This window comes from Lutra lutra, chromosome 14, assembly GCF_902655055.1.
Source record: "Lutra lutra chromosome 14, mLutLut1.2, whole genome shotgun sequence".
Classification (NCBI taxonomy): domain Eukaryota; kingdom Metazoa; phylum Chordata; class Mammalia; order Carnivora; family Mustelidae; genus Lutra; species Lutra lutra.
In genome coordinates this window covers 14,091,591-14,118,008 of record NC_062291.1, presented here as the reverse complement: position 1 = coordinate 14,118,008, position 26,418 = coordinate 14,091,591, and the positions used below count along the sequence as shown (strand labels likewise).

Here is a 26,418-nt window from a genome sequence, read left to right as displayed (position 1 = left end):
CCCCATAGCTGTTTTTATTTTTAGGTAAGCTCTACACCCATTGTGGGGCTTGAACTCTCCCCTCCCCTCCCCCAAGATCAAGAGTCACAGCCGGAGCCCAACTTGTATCTTTTTCCAGGGAATGTTTTAGTCCCCTGGTTTTGGTGTTTATCTGATCATATGATACATGAGTACAAAGTTTAACATTCAGAGAAAGTCTGCCTTAATCACCAGTTGTAATTCAAGAGGCTCCACAGAGATCAGTCCCTGCTGTCTGTTCAGTGTGTACCTTTTAGCCCTTTTCAGTGCTGCTATTTATAATCTATATCACTTTTTTTTTTAAGATTTTATTTATTTATTTGACAGAGAGAGATCATAAGTAAGCAGAGGCAGGCAGAGAGAGGTGGGGAAGCAGGCTCCCTGCTGAGCAGACAGCCCAATGCGGGGCTCGATCCCAGGACCCTGAGATCATGACTTGAGCCAGAGGCAGAGGCTTAACCCACCGAGCCACCCAGGTGCCCCAATCTATATTACTCTTAAAACAGTAAACAGTATAACGTGTGTTTGTAGGTATGCATGTCTTGGTAATAAATGGTATTTTACTGTAATTATTCTTAACCTGCCCTTCTCATTCAGTATGTCTTGAAGAGATCTGTCCATATCAGTACATATAGACCCTACAACATACAACTTTTAAATAACTGCCTAGTATTCCATAGTATGTGTATACCATTGTTTAGTCAACTATCTGCCTATTATGAAATTTGGGTATTTCCAGGAATCTTTCTCCTGCCCTATAAGCAGTGCTGCTGTAAGACGTTCTTAGACATGCTGTCTTGTGTTCATCTGTGACTATGCCTTCATAAGAAATGGAATTAAATGGGCTATAGAAATATATGCTTTTATGGATTTTGCCAATTTGCGCTTTAGAATGTCTGTACCAGTATACATTCTTTTTCTATATCCTTCATCTACTTTTATTACCATTTTTGCAGAAGTGATACACGAACCAAAGTAACTTGCTTTCTATCTGGTTTCTAGCTTTATAAAATTCTTAAAAGTTCCTGATCCATTGTTCACATCTTCCTGTGGTACAATGACGATTCTTCTATTTCTCTCTTTTTTCCTGTACGTATTTTTGCTATCACTTGAAAGTAATTTTAGCAGCAAGGGGAAGTGAGCGCCTGTCTTTAGCCCTCTGTCCTGAGCGTCCGTGGATGCTGGGTTATCGGCCATGAGTACTAACTCGCTTTTGCATGCCGGCCCCCACGTTCCCACAATTCGAGTTCTTGTTTCATCATAAATCTCTGCATGGCATGGACTTTTGGGGCAACTCTTAAAAGCTGAAAATGCAGGGGCGCCTGGGTGGCTCAGTGGGTTAAGCCGCTACCTTCGGCTCAGGTCATGATCTCAAGGTCCTGGGATCGAGTCCCACATCGGGCTCTCTGCTCAGCAGGGAGCCTGCTTCCCTTCCTCTCTCTCTGCCTGCCTCTCTGCCTACTTGTGATCTCTGTCTGTCAAATAAATAAATAAAATCTTAAAAAAAAAAAAAAGCTGAAAATGCAGATATAAACTCAGTGAATGCTAAGATTCTACTATACTTTGTGGAGAATGGTAATTAAACAATGTCACCTTTTCTGAGTCATTAAATCAGGGAATCTGTTAACATTAATGTCATAGTAATGATTTTTGAAATTTTTATTTTTAGGTATTAGAATATTTAAATGATCTGAAGCAATATTGGAAAAGAGGATATGGGTATACTATTAATAGTCGATCCAGCTGCACCCTGTTTCAGGATATCTTCCAGCACTTGGACAAAGCAATTGAACAGAAACAAAGGTAAAAACTTAAAACAACTTTTTTTGATATGTATTCTCTTTAGAGCCCAATTAAGCTTTTTGAAAATGTTTTATAATGGATGAATTTTTAAAAATAGGTTTTGCTTGTGGTTTTTTTTTTAATATTTTAACATAATATTTAGGCTTTTGAAAAAATTAGATGACATAATGTGAGTTATCAAACATTTAAACCCTTCGTTCAACCCAACAGCTATAGAGCATTACTTATGATTAGCACGTGCAATGGTTCCCTTTTCCTGCTGCCTCTTGCCCCCTCTACTCCTTATCCCCTGTGACTGCGCCTCTCAGGTTGGTGGATATCATTGCTTTGCCTGTTTAAAAATAGTCTTTATTATAAATGTTTGTGTGTAAACAGTATGTTGTTTAGCCCAGAGTTATATGCTCATTGTCTTCTGGGACTTGTTCCCCCCCCCACCCTTCAGCATTACATTTACAAAGTAAAAAACTAAACATTTTTATTATAGTGTAATATTCAGTAATGTCTGATATTCAGTAAAGAAGTACCACAGTTTATAGCGTCTTTTCTTGTCAGTGGACATTTGGATAGTTTCTGTTTTTGCTGTTACAAACCGTGTAATTGCACATGGCTTCTGGTAGAAATGCGAAATGTTTTTATTTTGAATGAGAGTTTCTCATGGAAAAGCCTTTGTTAACATTCATACTTTTCAACTTTCCAGGGTTTAAAAAAAATTTTTCATAATTTAAACCTGTAATAGAACCTAACTAACTCCATTTTATTTGATAATACGCTTCTGTGAGAGCTTAGACATTAATAATTAGAGGCAAAAATGCTATAAAAATGAGACAGAAAGACGGAAGATTTTGTATTTGTGTTTGCAGTACTAAGTTTTACACACACATGTAGAGAGAGAGAGGTGTGTGTGTGTGTGGATATGACTGTCGTTTAGGAAATTTTCTTGGGTTTGTTGGGAGTTAGGGAAGAAAACTGGATTGAGTATTTAGTTTCTGCTACCAGACACTTTTCGTGGGGTAGTATAGTCAAAGCAGGTTCTGTCTTTGATGTAGGCATTAACTTCTTTCCTACTTGTTTTTTTTTTTTAAGATTTTATTTATTTATTTGATAGAGATCGCAAGTAGACTGAGAGGCAGGCAGAGAGAGAGAGAGAGAGAGAGAAGGAAGCAGGCTCCCTGCTGAGCAGAGAGCCCGATGTGGGACTCGATCGCATGACCCTGAGATTATGACCTGAGCTGAAGGCAGCAGCTTAACCCACTGAGCCACCCAGGCGCCCCTTTCCTACTTTGTTTTATGAGTGGTTTATAACCTGTTAATTTTGTAAGAGAACAGATTTTTGTTGTTTGTTCATTGTTACCCTGTTGTTGAATGTGAGGAACTGCAAACTTAAAATTGTGTCAGAAAGATTCGTAAATAATTTTCGCAGGATTTGCTACTACGATTTGATACCATATTTAAAGTTTGAGAAGTTATTGTTGTTTCAAAATGATTGAAAGCTTGAGAAGTTATTGTTTCAAAATTTTTGTACCCCGAAAACTATGAAACATTAGGGAAATTACAGATGGCCCAAATAAATGGAGAGATATGCTATTGGTATGGATTGGAAGTCAGATTGATCATCTATAGGCTGAATGCAGTCCCTACCACAGTTTCAGTAGGTCCCTTTGTAGAAGTTGAGAGGCTTACTCTAAAATTTGTACAGAAATGCAAAAGAACCTTGAAGAGCTAAAACAATTTTGAAAAAGAACAACAGCAACAAAAACTTTTAATTATCTCATTTCAAAGCCTACTATAAAACTGTAGCCTTGGACAGATAGATCAATGAATAGAATCAAGTCAATAATAGACTGTTATGTGGTCAGTTTTTGACAAAGATGCTAAGGGAGTATACTGAAGTAAAAAGGATAGTCTTCAGCAGATGGTGCTGGAACAGTTGGGTGCCCGTATGTTAAAAAATGACATTTAGACCTGTAGTTCATACTGTACACAAAAATGGGTCATAGATTTAAGTGTAAAATTGGAAATCTTTCTGAAGAAAATATGGGATCAGCAACCTAAATGTAAGAGATGAAACTATGAAACTCTTAGAAGAAAACCTAGGAATAAATCTTCACAATCTTGGATTAGGCCAAGATTTTATGCTAGAACACTCAAAAGCTTGATCCATCAAAAAATTGATAAAATGGACATCATCAAAATTAAAAATTTTTGTGCTTCTAAAAATACTATTTGGAAAATGAGAAGATAAATTGTAGACATAGAGAAAGTATTTGTAAAATATACGTATATGATTAAGGATTTGAATCCAGAATGCATAGGATGTTACATCTCAATAAGGAGACAACCCAGTTTTTAAAAAGCAGGAGATTTTAACAGACAGTTAAGATGGCAAATAAGCACGTGAAAAGATGCTCACCATCATTGAACAGTGATGGGCGCCTGGGTGGCTTCGTTGTTAAGCGTCTGCCTTTAGCTCAGGTCATGTTCCCAGGGTCCTGGGATCAAGCCCCGCATCGGGCTCCCTGCTCAGCAGGAAGCCTGCTTCTCCATCTCCCATTCCCCCTGCTTGTATTCCCTCTCTCGTTGTCAAATAAATAAATAAAATCTTTTAAAAAACAAAGAAAAAAAAACACAGTGTAATACCATCAGTATGCCCTCAAACTGGCTGTGAAATAATAGAAAAAATATATATTGGTCTCTGCCCCAGGCTCTTGACATAGGCTTCCTGAAACCATGTGGTTTCCTGGGTGATCATTGTCTTTTATTCTAATGAGGCAGCTTTGAGTGGGACCCTGGACAGCTCCAGGATGAGTTGTCACTGAAAGACCAAGCCATTAGTAGCAGCCTAGAATTTTCAGCCCCAAGCGCCTTTGTCTTGAGAAGGGAAAAAGGCTGGAAATGGCAATAATGATCAGTCATGGCTATGTGATAAAAGCCCTAAAATGTTTGAGGTTTATGGAGCTTCTGGGTTGATAGATAAATAGGTAGCAGTGCTGAGAGAGTGACTTGCCTGAAGAGGGTGTGGAAGCCCTGTATACTGGCCCTTCCCATCTCCCATGTGGACATTCATCTCTATCCTTCATCATATCCTTCTATAATAAACCGGTAAATGTGTTTCCCTGAGTTTTGAGAGCCGCTCTAGCAAGTTAGTAAACCCAAGGAAGGGGTTGTGGGAACCTTTGATTTGTAGCCAAGGTGAACAGAAGTTGTGGGTAGCCTGAGACCTACTTGCCATTGGTACCTGGAGGGGGCAAGAGAGGCAGTCTCATGGACCTGAGCCCTTTGTGGACTCGGGTGCTGTCTCCAGGCACACAGTGTCAGAATTGAGGTAAATTGCCAGATAACTAGCTGGAATGCAGAGATCTGCTTGGTGTGGGGAAAATGCTCCACGTGTTTGGTGACCAGAAGTGTCCAGAGTGGTAGGAGTGTGGTGTGAGAGTGAAGCAGAAACACAGGAGGAAAAGACTGGGTGTTTTCTTTATTTACTGGCTAAAATATAAATTAAAAAATAAAGATTGTCCTGAATGTTGGCAAGATGTCTAGAAAGTGGAAACTCTGTACTTTGCTGGTGGGAATGTAAAATTAATACAGCCACTTTGGAAAAGTTTAGCAGCTTCTTTGAAAGTTAAACATATATCTACCATATGATGTAGGAAATTTAGTCCTAAGTACCCTATAGAAAAGAAACTACATGTCTACACAGACTTCTGTGTGACTGTTTACAGTTTTTAGCTATTATGAATAATGCTACAGTCAACAATTCAGACGCCCACCAGCAACTGGATGGGTGAACACAAGGTGGTGTGTCGATGGGACAGAGTACTACTCGGCAGTAAGAGAGTATGAACTACTGGCACACGTGACAAAACTAAAGACTTCAAAAACATGATGCTAACAGAAAGAAGCTGGTTGCATAAAACTGTACATTGCATGATTATGTTTATTTGAAATTTCTAGAAAAGAACAAACCTTAGATGTGGAAGTCCGTCAGTGGCTTCCTGGGTCTGGACGTGGGAGCCAAGATTGGCTGTGAATGGGTACAGGAAAGTCTTTATAAAGGGCCATGGAAGTGTCCCAAACTGGATTGTGAAGTTTGCACACGCAGCTGTTTTATTCATTAAAATTCATCTAAGTAGGGGCACCTAGGTGGCTCAGATGGTTAACGTGTCTGCCTTCTGCTCAGGTCATGATCTCAGGGTCCTGGGATGGAGCCCTAAGTCCAGCTCTTTGCTCAGTGTGGAGCCTGCTTCTCCCTCTCCCTCTGCCTCCTCTGCCCCGCTCATGCTCTCTCTCGCTCTCTCTCTCTCTCTTTCTCAAATAAATAAATAAATCTTTTTAAAAAAAGGTTCATCTAACTCAACAGTTAAAACCAGGTGGATTTTATGGTAGTTCCATTATACTTCAATAAAAATTGTAAAACAGTATGGTTATTTAGTAGAAGGGAAAAGGGGGGAAAGAATAAAATAATCTTTTGGTAAAAGTGGGAATAATTTTCAAAGAATTACTAATTTACTAAATGCAACTAATTGATTACTTTGTCGTGTTATCTCTATACTTAGACGCTGCTGAAATTGATTTTCATGCATGGCTTGTGGAATCAGATGTAGAGCAGCGTGAGGTTGTGGGCAGATGCTTGGGTTTAGTTGGAGTCCTGCTTCGCAATCAATGCTGCAGGTTCCTCACTTCTGACGGGGGGGCTGTGTCTTCCGACTCACAAGATTGTTGTGATAATGAAATGAGGTGATTTCTTTAGAGCCCCAGTGTAATGGGATGTTTTCATTACTAGGATGAGGAAAGACTACTCCCTTTGCATGATTACTCCTTTGTGAATTGAAGAGAAGATTCATTCAACAGTATTTTAAAACACCTGCTGGTATGTGTTAGGTAGTGTTTATAGGACCTGGAAGCAGTGAGGTGTATGACAGACTCATTGTACTTGTGACTCTTACTATCTAGAGAAAATAGAAATGTATGTAAAAGCCCTGGGTAGTGGTGTACTCATTCACGTGAGGTTGTGAAATATTATAAAAAGTTAAAGGAAGGAGAGTTTGACCTTGTATGATGGGAAGTCATCTCCTTTTCGACCTGAGGAAGGAAAGTCAGCATTAATTCTGAAGAAACTGGAAGGTAGTTTTCAGGGACTGGTTATCTCTGTACAAAAAGACTGATTTAGGGTTTTAAAAAAAAATTTATGTAGCTGAATCAAGATTAAATTGTCTTAAATAGATCAAGGGGAGCAAGTGGATTTAGAGACTTCTGTCAGATTTCTATCCAAACCCAGATTGGTACTGACTGGTTTTATATACAGTTAGGGTAAGCAGTTAGCCAAGAGTACTTCTAGAGAAAACTGACATAAACTCAGAGTAACAGGCTTAAAAAATTAATAAACTTTGTTTTTCAGGGCAATTAAAGTTTACACCAAAATTTGGGATGGAAGTTACAGTTCCCATATACCATCCCCTCTTCCACATGCACAGCCTCCCTCAGCATTCATAGCACATGCAAGTAAGATTGTAATAGAGTTTTCTTTCTTTGTACTTTTTCTGATCTATTCCATCAAAACATTAACCTTTTTTTCTTCTGACTCTTTAATTTTTTCTTGTGTTTGGATTAGAGTCTGTAAATGAGTATGTTTATATACGAGCAATATTTTGTTGTTAGCTTTTGTCTGAGGGAAATGTCTTTCACTTACTTCTACAGTACCCAGGCTACCCTTGCTTTTCCTGTTCCCTCCTCCATCCCACACTGAGATGGTACTGTGTGCACAGGTAGTTTACCTTTTTATAGTAATATTAAATCAGAGATGGTCTTCAGTGTTTCTATTTCTTCAACATAATTTTAAGAGCATGGTTTTACTTTCACAGAGAAACTGAAGGTTGCAAATAATGTTAATTGGCAAGTGTCAACATTTTGGCTGAGTATGGGGACGTGGAATTTTATTTTCTTTCTTGAACTATCATATCAGTGATGAGATTAAAGTTTAGATTAAAGTTTAGCAAATTTAAACAGCTTTTGCTGTTTAAGCAGCTGTGATTAGAAAAGCAGATTGGGGGATGCTTGGGTAGCTCAGTCGGTTAAGCATGTGACTTTGGCTCAGGTCATGATCTCAGGGTTCTGTGATGGGGCCCCACATCGGGCTCCCTGCTCAGCAGGGAGTCTGCTTCTCCCTCTCCCTCTGTCCCTCCCCCTGCTCCTGCTTTCTCTATCTCTAAGAAATAAAATCTTGAAAAGAAGCACATTGGATTTACAGAAGAAATGAGACCTATTGGATTTTATTCTACTCTTCCCTTCCCCATTACTTCTCTTGATGTATTTTTATCTTTCTGGGTTAGGGAATTCAATAAGGAATTCAATAAGCAGGAAGTGTCCTACTTTTTTAAAGTAAAGTTTAGGGGCTCCTGGGTGGCTCAGTTGGTTAAACATCTGCCTTCAGCTCACTTCATGATCTTAAGGTCCTGGGTTTGAGCTCCATATCGGGCTCCTTGCTCAGTGGGGAGTCTGCCTTTCCCTCTTTCTCTCTCTCAAATAAAATATTTTAAAAATAAAGTAAGGTTTACATTCTGAACTGAAATTGCTAGCCTCGTGAGAGCTTTCACTTCATCATGTGTATTCTCAGACACCAAAATTAACTGCTGTAAATATTCATTACTGTCATTAAAGTCTCATTAACTTTTGTCTATCTATTCATTGACTCAAATTTTTTTGATACTTTCAGAGTTCGCTGTTGAGTAAGGATATGGCTTTTTAATGTTGTGTAGTTCCGTGTTTTAACATAAGATGGCAGCACTGAAATACACGTGTAGTGGCAACAAGTGATTTTTTTTTTTTTTTTTTTTAATTTGACAGACAGAAATCACAAGTAGGCAGAGAGGCAGGCAGAGAGAGAGGAGGAAGCAGGCTCCCTGCCGAGCAGAGAGCCCGACGTGGGGCTCGATCCCAGGACCCCGAGATCATGACCTGAGCTGAAGGTAGAGGCTTTAACCCATTGAGCCACCCAGGCGCCCAACAAGTGATTTTTAAACAGCTGCTTTGGTCAATTATGTAGCCCAGGGAAATGGGGGGATTTGGGTCTTTTCACGTTCTTAGCAATATGTGCAGATTTTAAGTCCTCAACTCCCTGTTTTGCTCTCTTTGTGAGGTCAGGGTTCCATGGAATCTAAGTAGGTATAGCAGGAAACTCTGTTAGTGCTTGTCTAAAGAAACTAACTAAAGGTTAAAAATATAACTAGCCTGGCTGGGCTCTGAGTTCAGTTTCCAGTGTCCAGCTGGCTCCTGGGAGGACTCTGACTCTCGGTGAACTGCAAGCCTGTGATGTCTGGAACTCTCTTTCAGTGTTCACTCTTCGGTGCCGGGAACAAGCCTGCGGCTCAGGTAGGGTCAGTACGCATTAAAGGGATAGCTGACATCCTCCCAGGCGTCCAAGCCACAGACTGCTTTATGCTTGACTCTGCTTCCCTCACCTTCTCCATCTGTTCACCTGGTTGTGTGGTGGTCTTGTTGGTTTGTTTTATTCCAGTTTTACATCTGTTCCTCCCACTTTTCTTGATGCTTAGTGCCACAGTTTCAACTTGGGCTAATATCTTCCTCCTAGATTTTAGCACATTCTCCGAAGTGCTGGTTTTGGTGTTACTCAGACTCTACTCCAGTGGTTTATGCAGGCAGTAGAGGGTAAACATTTAAATTACTGTCTCAGGGAACCCACGTCCTAGTTTGGAGGATATTTATGTAATAACCCTAAAAAACACATTTTTTAAAAAAAGTGCTAAAGGAGAATTAATTTGATCTGTGGAGTTTGGTAAAGGCTTTTTTGGAGTAGGAGTCTTTGAGGTTGGTCACTTAAGACTTCTTTCCATAACCTCAGCATATCCACTCTTAATACTTGTTTTAATTTCCTAAGAACAGTTTTATTGATGTCAAGTAAATGGCACACATTTAAAGAGTACAGTTTGATGAGTTTTTGCATGCGTATGTATGCATGAAGCCATCACCACGACCAAGATAACGAAATATCCGTCACATGCAAAGATTTCCTTGTGGCTCTTCCCACCCTCCGTCCGCACACCTCATCTGCTGTTACTATAGATGATTTTTTTTCTGGACTGTTATATAATGGAACTATATGCTTGTGTCCATTTTTTGGTTTGTCTTCTTTCACTCAACGTAATGGGTGTGAGATCATCCACGTTGTTGTGGGTATCCGTAGTTCACTCCTTGTTAGGACTGAATAGTATTCCTCAGTACAGATACACCACAGTTAGCTAATACATTCTCCTTATCACCAAGATTTAGCTGTTTCCAGTTTGAGGCTATAACAAATGAAGCCGAATTTTGGTTGTCTCGGTATGGACATTGCTTTTCATTTCTCTTGGGTAAGACCTAAAGATGGTCTAGCTGAGTCATATGGAAGGGGATGTTTACGTTCTGAAAACACTGCCAGGCTCTTCCCATCCGTGTCTGAAAGCTCAGCTGTTGCACAATGCTGGCGGAAGCTTGATGAGGGAAGGCTTTTTAATTTTAACAATTCTAGTAAGTGCGTCGTAGCTTCTCGAGGTAGTTTTAATTTGCATTTCCCTAAACACTATTGATTTTGGCCGTCTTTCCATGTACTCATTTACCGTCCCTCTGTTTACTTTGGTGAAGGGTCTGTTTACACCTTTTGCCATTTTGTAATTGGGTTGTTTATCATCTTTTATTGTTAGAAGAGTTCTTTGCATATATTCTAGGTATAAGTCCTTTCTCAGATTTATGTCTTACAGATAGATACTCTTGGTCTGTGGTTTGCCTTTTTGTTTTTGTAATACTGTCTTTTGGGGGCTGACTTCGCCCCACTATGGAGGCAGTTCCTCTAGAGCATCTGTTTGGTACCCTGTACATTTTGAGGTTTTCCTAGTCTGGCTTATGGAAGCAGACTCTTCCTGGTCCTGTGCTACCTCTGGGAAGTTTTTTCACTTGTTCTTTTCCAGTGATTTCCCTGGATTTGGATAGTTCTCGCATGCGCATGCTGATCGGTACCAGCCGAAAGCTCGAGAGCAGTCCCCGGACATGTCTGTTCTCTGGAGCTCTGCCCTGTGAGCTCCAGCCAGTGTGGCCTCCCTAAGTTCTCAGTCCTGTCTCTCGTTCTCAGGAAGATTGTCATGCTCGCTGTGGGCTCCCCTTCCCTGTGCTGCTCCCTGGAAACTAGGCAGTGAACTGTGAGGGCCTGAGGGTTTACCTTGCCTCACTCGGGCTCTGCCTAGTGCAGTGTCTCAGAACTGCTGTCTCATTTATTGTTCTGGCTTTAGAGGAGTTGAAGGCAGGAAGGTAAACCCGGTCCCTGTGGCTGGAAGCAGAAGTTATTTCTTTTGTATTTTTCCTTGAGAAAAAACGATTGCTAAAGTGATTTTAGTTATACGTTTGTGCTAAGCTGTCAAACTGATGCTTCTCCAAATGCCTCATTGGAGTTGATGTTTCAATCAGATATATTAGAAGACTTAAAAAATGTATTTGTTTTTCCTGGTAATTTTCTTCCCAGAGCATCTCTTGTCTCTGGCACTTCATGTTTATATGTGTGCTTATATAAGTTTGGGAATTGTGTGAGTTGTCTAAAGCTTGATTTGATATTCTTGGATCATGTTTAAAAATACACTTTGTGTAATACTAGTTGAGTGTGAAACATGGATTAAGAGCTTAGAAACATCTAAGCTGAGGACATTGAGAGGAAAAACATTCAATTATTAGTTTTTCTGGTTGAGCTTTTTGAATGACTTTTAAGTACCTTCTTGAGGTATTTTACCTAAATTGAACACATACATAGTCCTCAATCCTCATTTAACAACATAATTTTAGACTTCAAATTAAATTTAGTTTTTTATTGAAGATTTGATAAGATCTCCTTACAGACTTATGTAAGTAAAAGTAAGTAAGTAAAAGGGTAAGTAAGTAAAAGGGGAGGGGAGCTGTTCAGAGACCTGCATTCTTTTTTTTTTTTTTTAAAGATTTTATTTATTTATTTGACAGAGATCACAAGTAGGCAGAGAGAGAGAGAGGAGGAGGAAGCAGGCTCCCTGCTGAGCAGAGAGCCCGATGTGGGGCTCGATCCCAGGACTCTGGGATCATGACCTGAGCCGAAGGCAGAGACTTTAACCCACTGAGCCACCCAGGCGCCCCCAGAGACCTGCATTCTTACCGTGCTAGGTAGCATCCATAACACACTCGTCTTTTTCTTACTTTAAAATGAGAGGGCTTGACCACATCTCAACCCTCAGACATTAGGATCCCAGCTGTGTATTTCTATATATATTCGTACAGATTACTCATTTGTTTTCTTATATTTGCATTAATAGTTTACATTTTCTGAGTTTTTTTTTTTTTTTAAAGCCAAAATGTGTGTATCTTTTACAGTGGTTTTTATAACGTTTTGGGAAGTGTGACATCCCAAGCTTAATGCCTTTTTATCAGAAGAAAGCAGAGTTAAAGGTGTCCTATTTCATGTCTTTGTATTCCTTGTTCTTTGGGAGACCGTTCTGGTAAAGAGTTGTAGAGAAGGAATAGTCACTACAAGTAGGGATAGAAGTTAATTTGAGAAATGTGACTAGTAGAAATCTATGTTAGTTAATGGATCAGAATATAGAAAGCAGGGGTGCCTGGGTGGCTCAGTTGTTAAGTGTCTGCCTTCAGCTCAGGTCATGATCCCAGGGTCCTGGGATCAAGCCCCACATCGGGCTCCCTGCTCCTTGGGAAGCTTGCTTCTCCCTCTCCCACTGTCCCTGCTTGTGTTCCCTCTCTCGCTATGTCTCTCTCTCAAATAAATAAGTACTATCTTAAAAAAAAAAAAAAAGAATATAGAAAGCACAGGAATAGAAAGATGCAAGAAAAATAAGTTCAAAGCAAATTATAAGACATCTGAATTATTAATTTGAAATTAAGTATGCAAATGTTAAATGTTAATTAATCTGTTAAGACATTTTAAATATAAGACTCACTAGAGTAAAATCATTAGACTTCCCTAGGATACATGTGATTGATGCAGGAGATAGAGACAAGTGTGGGACAAAGAAGTTTAGTGGACTGTTCTCAGGATGTCAAACAAAAACAGTTCCGAGAGGAATTCTGGGGACGTTAGAGAGTCTGAGCTCCCACAGCTGGATTCATATTTTTGTGGGCATGTGCATTTCTCTGGGAGGAAGTCCCATTCCTTTGGGCAGATGCTCAGTGGTTTTATGTCCCCCAAAGGTAAAAGCTACAGGTGCAGTAGGTATTGAACGTGCCTTACTACTGATTGCCCTGGCAGTTCCTCCTCTAAAAAACATTTATATCTTCTCACCAAAAGATTGCATTCTTTTTTTTTTTTTTTTTAATTTATTTGACAGAGAGAGATCACAGTAGATAGAGAGGCAGGCAGAGAGAGAGAGAGAGAGAGGGAAGCAGGCTCCCCGCTGAGCAGAGAGCCCGATGCGGGACTCGATCCCAGGACCCCGAGATCATGACCTGAGCCGAAGGCAGCGGCCCAACCCACTGAGCCAACCAGGCGCCCCTGAAAGATTGCATTCTTTTGTTAAAATCTTGGTCCTTTCTTTCATGGCATCTTGAACCTCCCAGCTTTGTTTATGGAATGGTCATGACAGAGAAAGCTACATGGGATCGTAGAGTGGAATGTAGCAATCTTCTGAAAAAAATTATGTGGGGTGGTTTTAAATTAGGAATTGAGTAAACTGAGAAGTGATCCCCCCCCCAACATTCTTTCCCTTTTTATTCTCCCAGACATGATACTCTCTCTTATTCCGGCCCTCCATGCCAACATACACACTTGCTCCCTTACTCCTTTATTCAGACACATATGTTCCTACCCATTTTCTGTTGCCGGTATTTTAGGTGTAATCATAGAGCAGCTTTGCTTTGGAGAAGCTTGGGACTGAAACCCAGAAAAGTTCTTATGCCGTCCTTAGGACTTAGGTATGTTCAAGGGGAAGCTGGGAATTTGATTATTTTAAATACCCATGGGGCCTGTACTAATGAGTAACTCAATTCCTAGCAGATGGCCTAGAACACTTGTAAGACTTACTCTCTGTTATAAGACAGCAAAAGGCGGTGTGTTTTTGAAATGAAACCAACTTCAGAGAAATTACTGATTTACTGTATAGAACCTGGCGCATACCTTTAATGGCTTCTGATGAAAGTTGGACCTTAAATACTCTTCTGTATTTACTTTGACGTCTTTAGAGTTACAAAAACAAACAAAAAACCCTTATTGTGGGATGTCTGGGTGGCTCAGTCAGTTAAGCATCTTCCTTCGACTCAGGTCATGATCTTGGGGTCCTGGGATCAAGTCCCACATCAGGCTCCCTGATCACTGGGAGTCTGCTTCTCCCTCTCGCCCTGCTTGTGTTCCCCCCTCTCTCTCTGTCAAATAAATAAATAAAATCTTAAAAAAACAAAAACCCTTACCGTGTGTGTGTGTACACACAGACTCTATAGCTCTGTAGCTGTCCACTAATTGAGGAATCCCAAATCCCCACTTTTAGTGTGTAGATATAACTTAAGATAGAAATACAATACGTTTTTCCATTTAACATTAATGCTACTTAATTCTGTCAAAGAAAATAGAAATGTAAGTCTTAAAAGGGGGCAATCAGTTATAAGCTTGAGCAGCTGTTTAAGAGGGATTATATTAACTCTTTGGAGGGGGAGTATACTCTTTTGGGTCAAATATATTCCCATAGCAGTAGTTGGTTTCTTTGTTGTTGTTGTTTTTTTTTAAATTAATGAGTTTTATTTTTTAGAGCAGTGTTAGGTTCACAGCAAAACCGAGCAGAAAGTCCAGAGATCCGCCCCAGCACAACCTCCCTTGCTGTTGACAGCCTCACCACAGTGGTCCCTTCCTTGTAACTGATGGCACATAATTATCACCAGAGTCTGTGGTTCGCATTGGGATTCACTCTTGGTGTGACACATTCTCTGGCTTTGGACAAATGTATACTGTCTTCATAGTTCTGCCTTTTCCAGAATGTCATATTGTTGGAATCATACAATATATAGCCTTTTCAGATCAGCTTCTTTTACTTAGTAATATGCATTTATGTTTCCTCCACATCTTTTGATGGCCTGATAGTGCTTTTTTTTTTTTTTTTAAAGCATGGATTAATACTTCATTGTCTGGATGGACCACAGTTTATTTACCCATTTACCTACTAAAGGGCATCTTGGTTGCTTCCAGGTTTTGACAGTTATGAATAAAGCTAGTATAAACATAGTATAAACATCCATGTTCAGGTTTTTGTGTGGATGTAAGTTTTTAATTCATTTGCATAAATACCAAGGAGCACAGTTGCTGGATTATATGGTAAGAATATGTCTAATTTTGTAAGAAACCTCCAAACTGACTGTATCCACAGTGGCTGTACATTTTGCTCCCCGCACCCCAACCGGCATTAATGAGGGTTTCTGTTGTCGGAAGTTGGTATTGTCAGTGTTCGAGATTTTTACTCCTCTAATAGGTGTGTAGTGGTATCTCATACATAGTGATGTATGTTGTTGAACACCTTTCAGTATGTTTACTTGCCATCTGTGTATCTTTTTTCGTGCAGTGTCTGTTCAGGCCTTTTACTCATTTATTAATTTAGGGTTGGTTTGTTATTTTTGAGTCTTATGAGTTTTTTGTATATTTTAGATAACAGTCCTTTATCAGGTATGTCTTTTGCAAATATTTTCTCACAGTCTGTGACTTGTCTTTTTATTCTCTTGACATTGTCTCTTGACATTGTCATTCATTGACAAAGTTTTTAATTTTAAATGTTTTTTGTTGTTGTTAAGATTTTATTTATTTGAGAGACAGAGGAAGCTAGAGAGCACAAGTGGGGAAGGAGAAGCAGGCTCCCCACAGAGGAGGGAGCCCGATGCTGGCCTCAGTTGCAGCACCCTGGGATCATGACTGAGCAGAAGGGCATCTTGGACCCAGAAGGGCCCAACCAACTAAGCCACCCAGGCACCCCAGAAGTTTTTAATTTTAATGAAGTCCAGCTTAAATTAATTACTTGGCCATGCCCTTGGTTTTGCATCTAAAAAGTCCTTGCTATACCAGCGGTCATCTAGGTTTTCTCCTATGTTTTAGGAGTTTTACATTTAGGTCTGTGATCCTTAATTTTTGTGAAGGGTGTAAGGTCTCTGTCTAGATGCATTTTTTTCTTCCACGTGGATGTCCAGTGCTCCAGCTCCGTGTTTTGAAAAGATGGCTCCATTGTATTGCCTTCGCTTTGTCAAAGATGAGTGAACTATATGTATGCGATTCTGTTTCTGGGTTCTCTGTTCTGTTCTGTTGGTCTGTCTACATTCACTGGACCACACTGTCTTGATTACTGTAGCTTTACAGTAAGTCTTGAAAAGTTGTAGTGTCAGTCCTACAACTTTGTTCTTCTTCAATATTATGTTGGCTTATCTGAGTCTCTTGCTTCTCCGTATAAACTTTAGAATCAGTTTGTTGTTATATACAGAATCACTTGTTGGGATTTTTATTTGGATTGTATTGAATCCATAGATGGAGTTGGGAAGAACTGACATTTTGACAGTATTGAGTCCTCCTGTCCATGAACAGGGAATATCTGCATTAATTCAGTTCTTTGATTTCTTTTGTAAGAGTGATACAGTTTTCTCGCATGAATCTTGTACATATTTTATTTTATACCTCAGTGTTTCATTTTGGGGATACTAATATAAAAGATAATGTTTTTAATTTCAAATTTCTGCTTATTTATTGATGTTATAGAAAAGCATTTGACTTTTATGTATTAATCTTATATTCAGCAACCTTGCTATACATGCTTATCAGTTCCAGAAGGTTTTTTGGTGATTCTTTGGATTTTCCACATAGACAATATTGTCATCTGCAAAGCCAGAGTTTTATTTCTTCCTTCCTGATAGGTATACCTTTTGTGGGGGCGGGGGTGGGGTTCTTAATTGTGTTAGCTAGGACTTCAGTAAGATGTTGAAAACCAGTAGTTGGAGGAGACATCCTTGGCTTGTACCTGATCTTAACAGGAAGTCTGCATTTTTTTACCATTAAGTATGACGTTAACTATAGCTTTTTGTATATAACCTTTATCCAGTGGAGGAAGTTCCTCTATTCCTAGTTTGCTGAGAATTTTTATTATGAATGAATGTTGAATTTTGTCAAACACTTTTTTTGAATCTATTGATAACGGGATTTTTCTTTTTTAGCCTATTGATATGATTGTTTACATTAATCGGCTTTTGACTGTTGAGCGAGCCTTGACACCTGATACAAATCCTACTTGGTTGTGGTGTCTAATTCTTTTTATACATTGTTGGATTCAGTTTGTTAACACTTTGTTTAGGATTGTTGTGCTCATCTATCTTAGTGTATATTGGTTGTATATATTTAGTTTTTTAAGTATCTTTGCCTGGCTTTGGTATTAGGGTCATACTGGTTAGGAGTATTCCGTTTGCTTCTGTTTCCTGCAAGAGTTTGTAGAAAATTGATAGAATTTCTTCCTTAAGGGTTTGGTAGAGTTCACTGGTGAATCCTTTGGGGTCAATGCTCTTTTGGAAGGTTTTTAGTTACTGATTTAATTTCTTAATAGATACAGGCTTATTTAGATGATTTTTTTCTTGTGTTAATTTTGGCAGATTATGTCTTTCAAGAAATTGGTTCATTTCATCTAGGGTATCAAACTTGTGGCCATAGGGTTGTTTATAATATTCCTTTATTATACTTTTAGTGTTCATAGGATCTGTGGTGATCTTTTTTCTTTTCTGATAGGAGTAGTTTGTGCCTTCCCTCCTTTTTCTTAACCTGGCTAGAGACTTATTGATTTTATTGATCTTTTCAAAGAACTAGTTTTGTTTTTGTTTTTCTTTTAAGATTTTATTTATTTATTTGACAGAGAGAGATCACAAGTAGGCAGAGAGGCAAGCAGAGAGAGAGAGAGGAGGAAGCAGGCTCCCTGCCGAGCAGAGACCCCAAAGCAGGGCTCGATCCCAGGACCCTGAGATCATGACCTGAGCCGAAGGCAGAGGCTTAACCCACTGAGCCACCCAGGCGCTCCTCAAAGAACTAGTTTTTAATATTTTTGATTTTTCTCTGTTGCTCTTTTAAGTTTCATAGATTTCTTTTATTTTTAATTTGATTTTCTTCTGCTTACTTTGGATTTGATTTGCTTTTTTCTTTCTATATTCCAAAAATGGAAGCTTAGATAGTTGATTTTAGGTCTTTCTTCTTTTCTAATGTATATATTAGAGACTATAAAATTCCCTATAAGCACTGCTTTCACTGCATCCCATAAATTTTGATGAGTTGTGTTTTCATTTTCATTTAGTTCAAAATGTTTTTAAATTTCTTTTGAGATTCCTTCTTTGACCTAATATGTTATTTAGAAGTGTGTTGTATAATCTCCAAGTATTTGAGGATTTTCTCATTATCTTTCTGTTAGTGATCTAGTTTCATCAACTGAGCAGATGTTGCATGATTGCCTTTCTTTTAAATCTTTCTTAAGATGTAATTTATGTCACAGAATATGGTCTCTTGGTAAATGTTCCATATGAGGTTGAGAAGAACGTGTAGTCTGCTATTGTTGGATGGAGTCATCTATAGATGTCGGTTGGATCCAGTTGATGGATGGTCTTGTTGAGTTTACCTGATCCTTACCAATTTTTGGCCTGCTAGATGTGACCATTTCTGAGAGACAGTTATTAAAGTCTCCAGCTAACAATAGAGAGTTTATCTGTTTATTCTTGGACTTGTATCAGTTTGCCTCATGCATTTTGTGCTCTGTGAGGCATATATGTACATACTAAGGAGTATTATTTATTCTTGGGGTATTGACCCCTTTGTCAATATGTAATCCCCCTCTTCATCCTTAATAACTTGCCTTGCTCTGCAGTCGGCTCTGTCTGAAATTTATTTAGTTATTCCTGCTTTCTTTTGATAAGTGTTAATTAGCATGTTCTTTCTCCACGATTTTACTTTTAATTGGTATGTGTCTTTACATTGAAAGTGGGTTTCTCATAGGCAGCATATAATTGGGGCCTTGTTTTTGACCCACTCTGACAATCTCTTTTAATTTTGGTATATTTTGTCTATTGACTTTGACATAGTTATTGATTATTGATATAGTTGAATTAATATCTACCATGTTTGTTACTATTACCTATTTGTTGCCCTTATTCTTTGTTCCTGGTTTTTTTGGCTTTGTTTTGTTTTGCTTTGTCTTTCACACTTGAAAAAGAGTTGCCTTTTGTGGTTTCAGTTGAACATTTTATATCATTCAATTTCCTCTCATTCCTTAGCATATCAGCTGTCTTTCTGTCTTCCTTCCTTTCTTTTTTTTTTTTTTTTTTTGGTGGTTGCTCTATAATTTGCAGTACGCCTTTACAACTAATCTAAGTCTACTTTCAAATAACACTGTATCACTTCATGGTTAGTGCAAGTACCTTGTAATAAAATATTTCTAATTCTCCCTTCCCGTCCCTTGTGTCATTGCTGTCGTTCATTTTACTTACACATACAATGTTATTACTGTCGTACTGACTATTCCTAATAGCTTATTAGGAATAAGCTTATTTATTTTGTAACTGGAAGTTTGTACCTCCTGATCACTTTTATCTATCACATCTATAATCCCCAGCCACCTCCCCTTTGGCAACTAACCACCAGTTTGTTTTCTGTATTCAAGAGTCTGTATTTTAATCTCTTTTTTTGTGTTTGTTTATTTGTTTCTTAAATTTCACCTATGAGTGAAATATAGTTCCTGTCTTTTTCTGTCTGATTTATTTTATTTAGCATAATAAACTCTGGGTCCATCCATATTGTCACAAATGGCCAGATCTCATCCTTTTTTATGGCTGAATAATATTCCATTGTGTGTTTATATCACTTGTATATAACACATCTCTATCCATTCATCTATCGATGGACACTTGGGCGGCTTCCGTCTTTAATAAATAAATTAATTTTAAAAACTTAAATTTGGGTCACAACCTAATTTAATTTTCTTCTGTAGCTCGGATGTAATTACTAGAACTTCTCTCATGATTTGTACATAGCCTTATTGGTTTTTTCCCCTTCCCCAGTGCACACGTTTTTATGTGTGTTTGTTACTTGTATCTTTTTTTCTCTCTTTCTATATTTGATTGAGTGCCGCCAAGTCTAAGAACGTGTGGCCGTGTACCCTATCCCGCACCAGCGACAGTACTACCAGCCCTGTGTGCGTTATTCAGCACTTGAAAAGGGGGCTGGTCTGAATGGAGATGTGCTCTAAGTGTAAAGTATGCACTACATTTTGGAGACTTGATAGAAAAAAAGTCAAGTAGTTCATTGATCATTTTGATGTAACTTGTTGAAACTAGACTATTTTGTATTATATATGGTCTTTCATCCTGCTCCCAGTTTTTTGGAGTTCATCTGTCAGTCAGGTCTTTCTGTGAGACCACGGGGGTGTTGCTGTGTCCTTCCTGACCTCTTGTCCATCCTGTTGGATCTCCTAGACCACAGTAGTGGGCATTAGGCCAAGGGTTGTGCCTCACTTTGAGCTTGCTTCCTTCTGTTGGGAGGGCTTAAAATGTAAGCCAGAACAACACAAGTTCTAACTGTGGGTTCACATACATGTGCATTTTTTTAAAATAAATTCACAGTGCTATGTATATATTTCCTCTTAATGATTTTTTAAAATAACATTTTATTTTCTCTTTGTTCTAAGAATTCGGTATATAAAACTACAAACTGTGTCGGTCAACTGTTTATGTTATCAGTAAGGCTTCCAGTCAACAGCAGACTATCAGTAGTTAGGTTTGTGGGGAGGCAGAATGTTATATATGGGGGTGCCTGGCTGGCCTAGTCCATAGACTGTGTGACTCTTGATCTCAGGGTTGTGAGTTCGAGCCCCACTTTGGGCATGGGGCCTACTTTTTATACACAGATGTTTGCCTGCTCAGAGGGTTGGGGTCCCTAACCCCCACATTGTTCAAGGGTCAACTAACTGTATATTTACATTACTTACTTTCTTTAATTTGTATTACTATTAAATTCCATTATATTTACACTGTGACAGTGCTTTTGTTAGCTTTGTCTTGCGTATGCTCAAATATATAAAGGCAAGGCAACTAACAAATGAACCCATCCTTGGTTAGACAGTGTGCTGTATGTCCTCTTCTGGAGTAACCTGATTCCTGTTCAGCTGATTATTGCCTTATGGGAGTATATATTGTCAGATCTTTCAGGGTTTCAAGAGGAGCAAAAAATTTGGATTGTGAAGAATCTGAAATCACCCTATCTTTATATACTGACAAATAATGCAAAATTTAAAAATAGTTATGCAGGTCAAAGCAAATAGAATTGTGTTCTGAATGATACTGCTTTGTAACTTTGGGCGTAAAGGGATGCTTCTTGAAAATAAATACAGGTTTTAGATACTTTAAATGACCTAATTAGGATATACCAGTTAAGAAAAGGGGCTTACAGTCACCTGTTGATGAATGTCTTTAAAATTTCCCTTTTAGAGAATATTAATCTCAGTATAGTGGATGATTGTGTAATAGTATGTTATAGCTTCTATGTATTTTTTGAGTATGTATTCCTAGTACTCTGTATTTTTATTTTTATTTTTTTTAAAGATTTTATTTATTTGTCAGAGAAAGAGAGAGAGACAGTGAGCAAGCACAGGCAGACAGAGTGGCAGGCAGAGGCAGAGGGAGAAGCAGGCTCCCTGCCGAGCAAGGAGCCCGATGCAGGACTCCATTCCAGGACGCTGGGATCATGACCTGAGCCGAAGGCAGCTGCTTAACCAACTGAGCCACCCAGGCGTCCCTATTTTTATGTTTTATAGGGGTTTTTTTTCTGCTCCCTATTCTTCTGTTTACTTTTCTCTTGCTCATTTTAATGTGAACTTGGTTTCCCTGAACAATTAGAAAAGACCTCATGTCAGATTGCTTTTTTTCTTTCTTTCTTTTTTTTTTTTTTTTTTTCTACAGGCCAGAGAAGTTTAATTTATTGAAGGAACTGAAAAAGTTGATAAATGGATTGTGGAGTACAAGAGAGGTTTACCTTTCGGATGAGCATTATGCATACAAGTTGACTTCCTATTTATAAATTTCTATTTTTGTTGACAGACATGTTCCCATTAAAGCACACATAACTAAGAAATTAGCTAAAATTGATCACAGAAATAATGAGACATTTAAAATAGGATACAGAAAAATAATAAAACAAAAGAGGTTGCAAACAATTAAGTTGAAGCCGAAAACAAAAGGAAAACACAGACTATGTATACTTCCTCCCCTTTCTGAATTGGAGAGGAGTACAGTGATTTTAGAAGATATTTATAATAGACTTAAATAGAAACATTAAATTTTTAAAAAGTGTACATCTTTTAAAATCAGATTCTTATTCTATAAAGACCTCAGATTGCTTTTCTAACCTCATGGAGCTCCCTTTCCAGTATTGTGTGTATGCGCTGTTCAGAAATCTGCTGGGTGCCTTTCTGAGATTTTCTGGCTCTGGTCCCCTCCCCTGACTTTTATCCCGACCTGCTTGTCCCTTGGTCTTTGCTGTCCCTGTCTGGCTCAGTGTAGAACCCGCTCCCAGGAGTTTCTCATGTCTGTGGCCTCAGTCCTGGAATGGGGCCTTGGAGTGGCTGTTGTGGGAGCTCACAGGGACTAGATTTCCACAGTCCCAGGAGAGGCCTGTGCTAGTCCTCTCTTGTACTCACCAGATGAATACTAGATCTGTCCTCATGCTGTGTGGCTTCCCGCTGCACTCTTCCTCACAGACACCAATAATAATATTCAGGTCTTGAGGCTGTTTGTGATTCACTGAGAAAACTTTTCCCTACAGTTATTTGTAAATGTTTCTGTGAGTTTTTGACCTACTCTCTAGTTCCATCTGTATTTTGTGGGGACTCTGATGCAGATTCTGCTGGCCTCCCAGGAAACCCAGCGCTAAGTTTGTAGTCCCATGTGTGGGGCGGCAGCAAGAGTCAGATGGTTACTTGTATTTGAAGAGATTTACAAATTATGTTCAAGACAAAAGTCATATTCTTCCTATTAAAATTGGGGAAAGACTAAGCAGTCATTTGCTGCTGCTTATTTTAAAAAAGGCTTTACTCAACAACAACAACAACAACGAAAAACAAAAAACTTGGAATTAAAGGTGACTTAGCTTGCAGTGTTGAAAAAGCTGTTGTACTCCTCACATTGCATAAACTCTGCTCCCAGCCACACACCCAGTAAACCAGTGAGAATAGGTTGCATCTCTACCCTTTCGTGGCTGTCTTCCAAATTCAGTGCCCAAGTCAGGTCTCATAAAACATTGAAGGATTACATGAGTTACCATTCACTGTTCAGACTTGGTTCCAACCAGGAAATTTATTGAATACTGCTTGTCTTTATTTCCTAGATGCAAATAAAAAATAACATTTGAAGTTCATTCAGAAGACCTCCCTGGAATAATTTATATCAACTAAGAGCCAGTTTGCTCAGTTTCATTCATGGAAAAGCAATACAATTTTGAAATACATATCTGCTTCAGGTTCCTTAATCTCCTAATTAAAAACTCTCTTCTGTCTGTGAACCTAGAGAATATTGAGTGTGCAGTGTTTTAGATGGATTCGCAGTACCACAGGGATCCTGAATTCGGAACCGAACCGAATATAAACAGTTTAGTTCTTGGCCACACAGAATTTTAATCATATTGTTGACTTGTGTATATAAAGATTTAAAAAACGAGGACATTGTTCACTGCTTCTCATTACTGTAGATACTATCTTCCATGACATGAGTCTATATACATACTTTCTCTCCATTTGTTTTTTAAGGTCTCAGCCAATTTCCTCTCCAGTCATCCTTCAGTTTGGTCATGCAGAGACCCTTCTGCCACTGCTCTCTCTCATGGGCTATTTCAAAGACAAGGAGCCCCTAACAGCTTACAATTATAAGGAACAGTTGCATCGCAAATTCCGGAGTGGCCATATCGTGCCCTACGCCTCGAACCTAATATTTGTGCTTTACCACTGTAAAAATGCTAAGACTCCTAAGGAGGAATTTCGAGTGCAGATGCTGTTGAATGAGAAGGTGTTACCGTTGGCTTACTCACAGGAAACTGCCTCCTTGTACGAGGATCTGAAGGACCACTACAAGGACATCCTTCAGAGCTGCCATGCCAGTGAAGAGTGTGAATTACCAAAGGTGAACAACACGTCTGATGAGCTATGAGTGCCTGGAGAGCAGTTCTCATTCATCGGGGACTGATCCAGGGGGAGTGATTACGTGCTTGGAATAGGTGGGCAACCCACGGATACAGAGAGCTTTCACAGTACTTGAGTATTTCTGTCTTTTCACAGAAAAATGTTGAATTTCTTTTTGAATCTGGAACATGAATGTGTAAGAAACTATTCTTCACTGGAGCAGCTCTCTTAGGAGAAAAAAATTGATTTAAAGAACTAGCTGGCCCTGCAAACATTTATAGAAATTAAATCCTTCCTGTTTATATGAGAAATCTCACACTGAGATGGAGTATGATTTCAAAGTGATACTTGAAAGTGCTGGACTCACAATGTATATCATTTGGATGATCTGTTACGTGACCGAGTGCAGGAACTTTCCAGTTGTGAGGCCTTCTCTGTCTCTCCCTCAGGTAGCTCAGCTCTGGCATCGTCGGTCTTCAGCAGATGTAGTGTGGTGCTGGGACTGTCGCTTTGGAAGAAAGCTGACACCTCTCTAGTTAAGATTTGAAACCATATTAAGAAATAGTGTGATTTTCAAAGAACAGCTTCACTTGAAGACAAAAAGCATAATAAAATAGATATTTTTGTTAATAGTATTTATAAAGTATTTGAACACTTTTTCAATAATTCCTTTTAACCTCTTAGTAAGTCTTACAAGGCCTTTCTTTAGTATCTTACCTGTTTTACATTTATAGCAATGGAGGACAAAGAGGACCATTAGCAACAAGGAAGACAGAATCAGAGTTTCTTAAATCCATTGCTTCACAGTTTTTTTCATTCTGTCACTTTGCTTCTATTTTTATATTTTGCTATTATGTGAAGTGTATCTTGGTTATCACTTTTCCATTCTTTTTTTTCCCCCCTAAGTAAAGACTTTACCCTGGCTGGATTAGTTTTACAGATCTGAACCCACTTCAACGAGATACTTCTGAGTTTTGTCAAATGCCGTGAAAGTGTTTGCTATAAAAATAAACAGAATTCTTGTGACTTTACTTCCAGATCTTTTCTGCTGTGTCAATTTACAATCAGTAATTGATGGTAAAAGGTTGGAACTTCAAGCAGGTTTGACAAAATCAGGCAATATAAGACGATTTTCTTCTATTAGAAATTTCCTCAAGTAAATTGCCACTTCTTTTTTGGAAATATATTTTATTAAAAATCTAAATAAGAAATATCACAACCACATATTGAAAATTATAAAAGATGCATGGATCATCTGTTGATCATTTTCTTCAGATGAATTACATCCATAAAATAGGTCATTAGCTGATGCACCAATACACTGCTGATTGTTCCCGCAAGGGGCTGCTGCTGTCTAATTTTTTCTTTTTAATTTTTAAATGGGTGGATAAGAAGAGAATAATCTAACAAGCATTCACGTGCACCATCCTGTTCATCAGAATAACATTGTAGGGGCGCCTGGATGGCTCAGTGGGTTAAGCCGCTGCCTTCGGCTCAGGTCATGATCTCAGGGTCCTAGGATCGAGCCCCGCATCGGGCTCTCTGCTCAGCAGGGAGCCTGCTTCCTCCTCTTTCTCTGACTGCCTCTCTGCCTGCTTGTGATCTCTCTCTGTCAAATAAATAAATAAAATCTTTAAAAAAAAATTTTTTTTCTAGAAAACAACCATTCTTGAATATCATGTTAGTCTTGAATGGGTGATTTATTTTAACTGCTGTGTTTTCTTTTTAGGACTTTCTTGATCCAGATTATTTATCACAAATTGTCACAAATTAATATTGTCAGCTTGTCAATACTTGCTCAGTACTTTTTGTGAACAAACACTAGACTCAGTCTATAGGTGTATAAAATTGAATGAACCTAGTTCTTTCAAGGGGGTTATCTCAAAAGACCTTAAAACAAATTCACTTGGTGTCTGACATATTGACTAGATAATTTTTTTTAAAGATTTTATTTATTTATTTGACAGGTCACAAGTAGGAAGAGAGGCAGGCAGAGAGAGAGGAGGAAGCAGGCTCCCCGCCAAGCAGAGAGCCCAGCGCAGGGCTCAATCCCAGGACCCTGAGACCATGACCTGAGCCAAAGGCAGAGGCTTTAACCCACTGAGCCACCCAGGCGCCCCAACTAGATAATTTGATTCACAAACTTCTCCTAGACTATGAAAATTTTATAGGAGGTATTTAATTTTGTTATTAAAATAGGACCATATAATCAGCTTGATAGTATTTTAGGGTGGAGGGCAAGTGGGGTCCATTTTTGCTAATACTACAGAGATTGTGTTATTGTTTCTGGTGCTATTATTCCCATTTAGGATATGCCTGAAACTGAAGAATTTCATGATGAAAACTGAAAGCTCTTTAGGATAGGCTATATAGAAAGTTGAACATTGAAAAGTCATCTTTGGCTAACATAGGGCTCATTCGGAATAGGTGACCAAAT

The 26,418-nt window shown here is 38.7% G+C and overlaps 1 protein-coding gene across 2 annotated transcripts in view; it reads left to right on the top strand.

The window, feature by feature from the left end:
* MINPP1 (multiple inositol-polyphosphate phosphatase 1) overlaps nt 1-25,012 on the top strand; it is a 43,721-nt gene extending 18,709 nt beyond the window's left edge. The window contains exons 4-5 of one of the 2 annotated variants that reach the window (XM_047702824.1): nt 1,688-1,821; nt 23,613-25,012. In XM_047702824.1, the coding sequence (XP_047558780.1) occupies nt 1,688-1,821; nt 23,613-24,009 (531 nt within the window). In that variant the 3' untranslated portion in view covers nt 24,010-25,012. The remainder of the gene's footprint in view (nt 1-1,687; nt 1,822-23,612) is intronic. The other variant, XM_047702825.1, reaches the window with a different exon arrangement.
* The last annotated feature ends 1,406 nt before the right edge of the window (nt 25,013-26,418 follow it).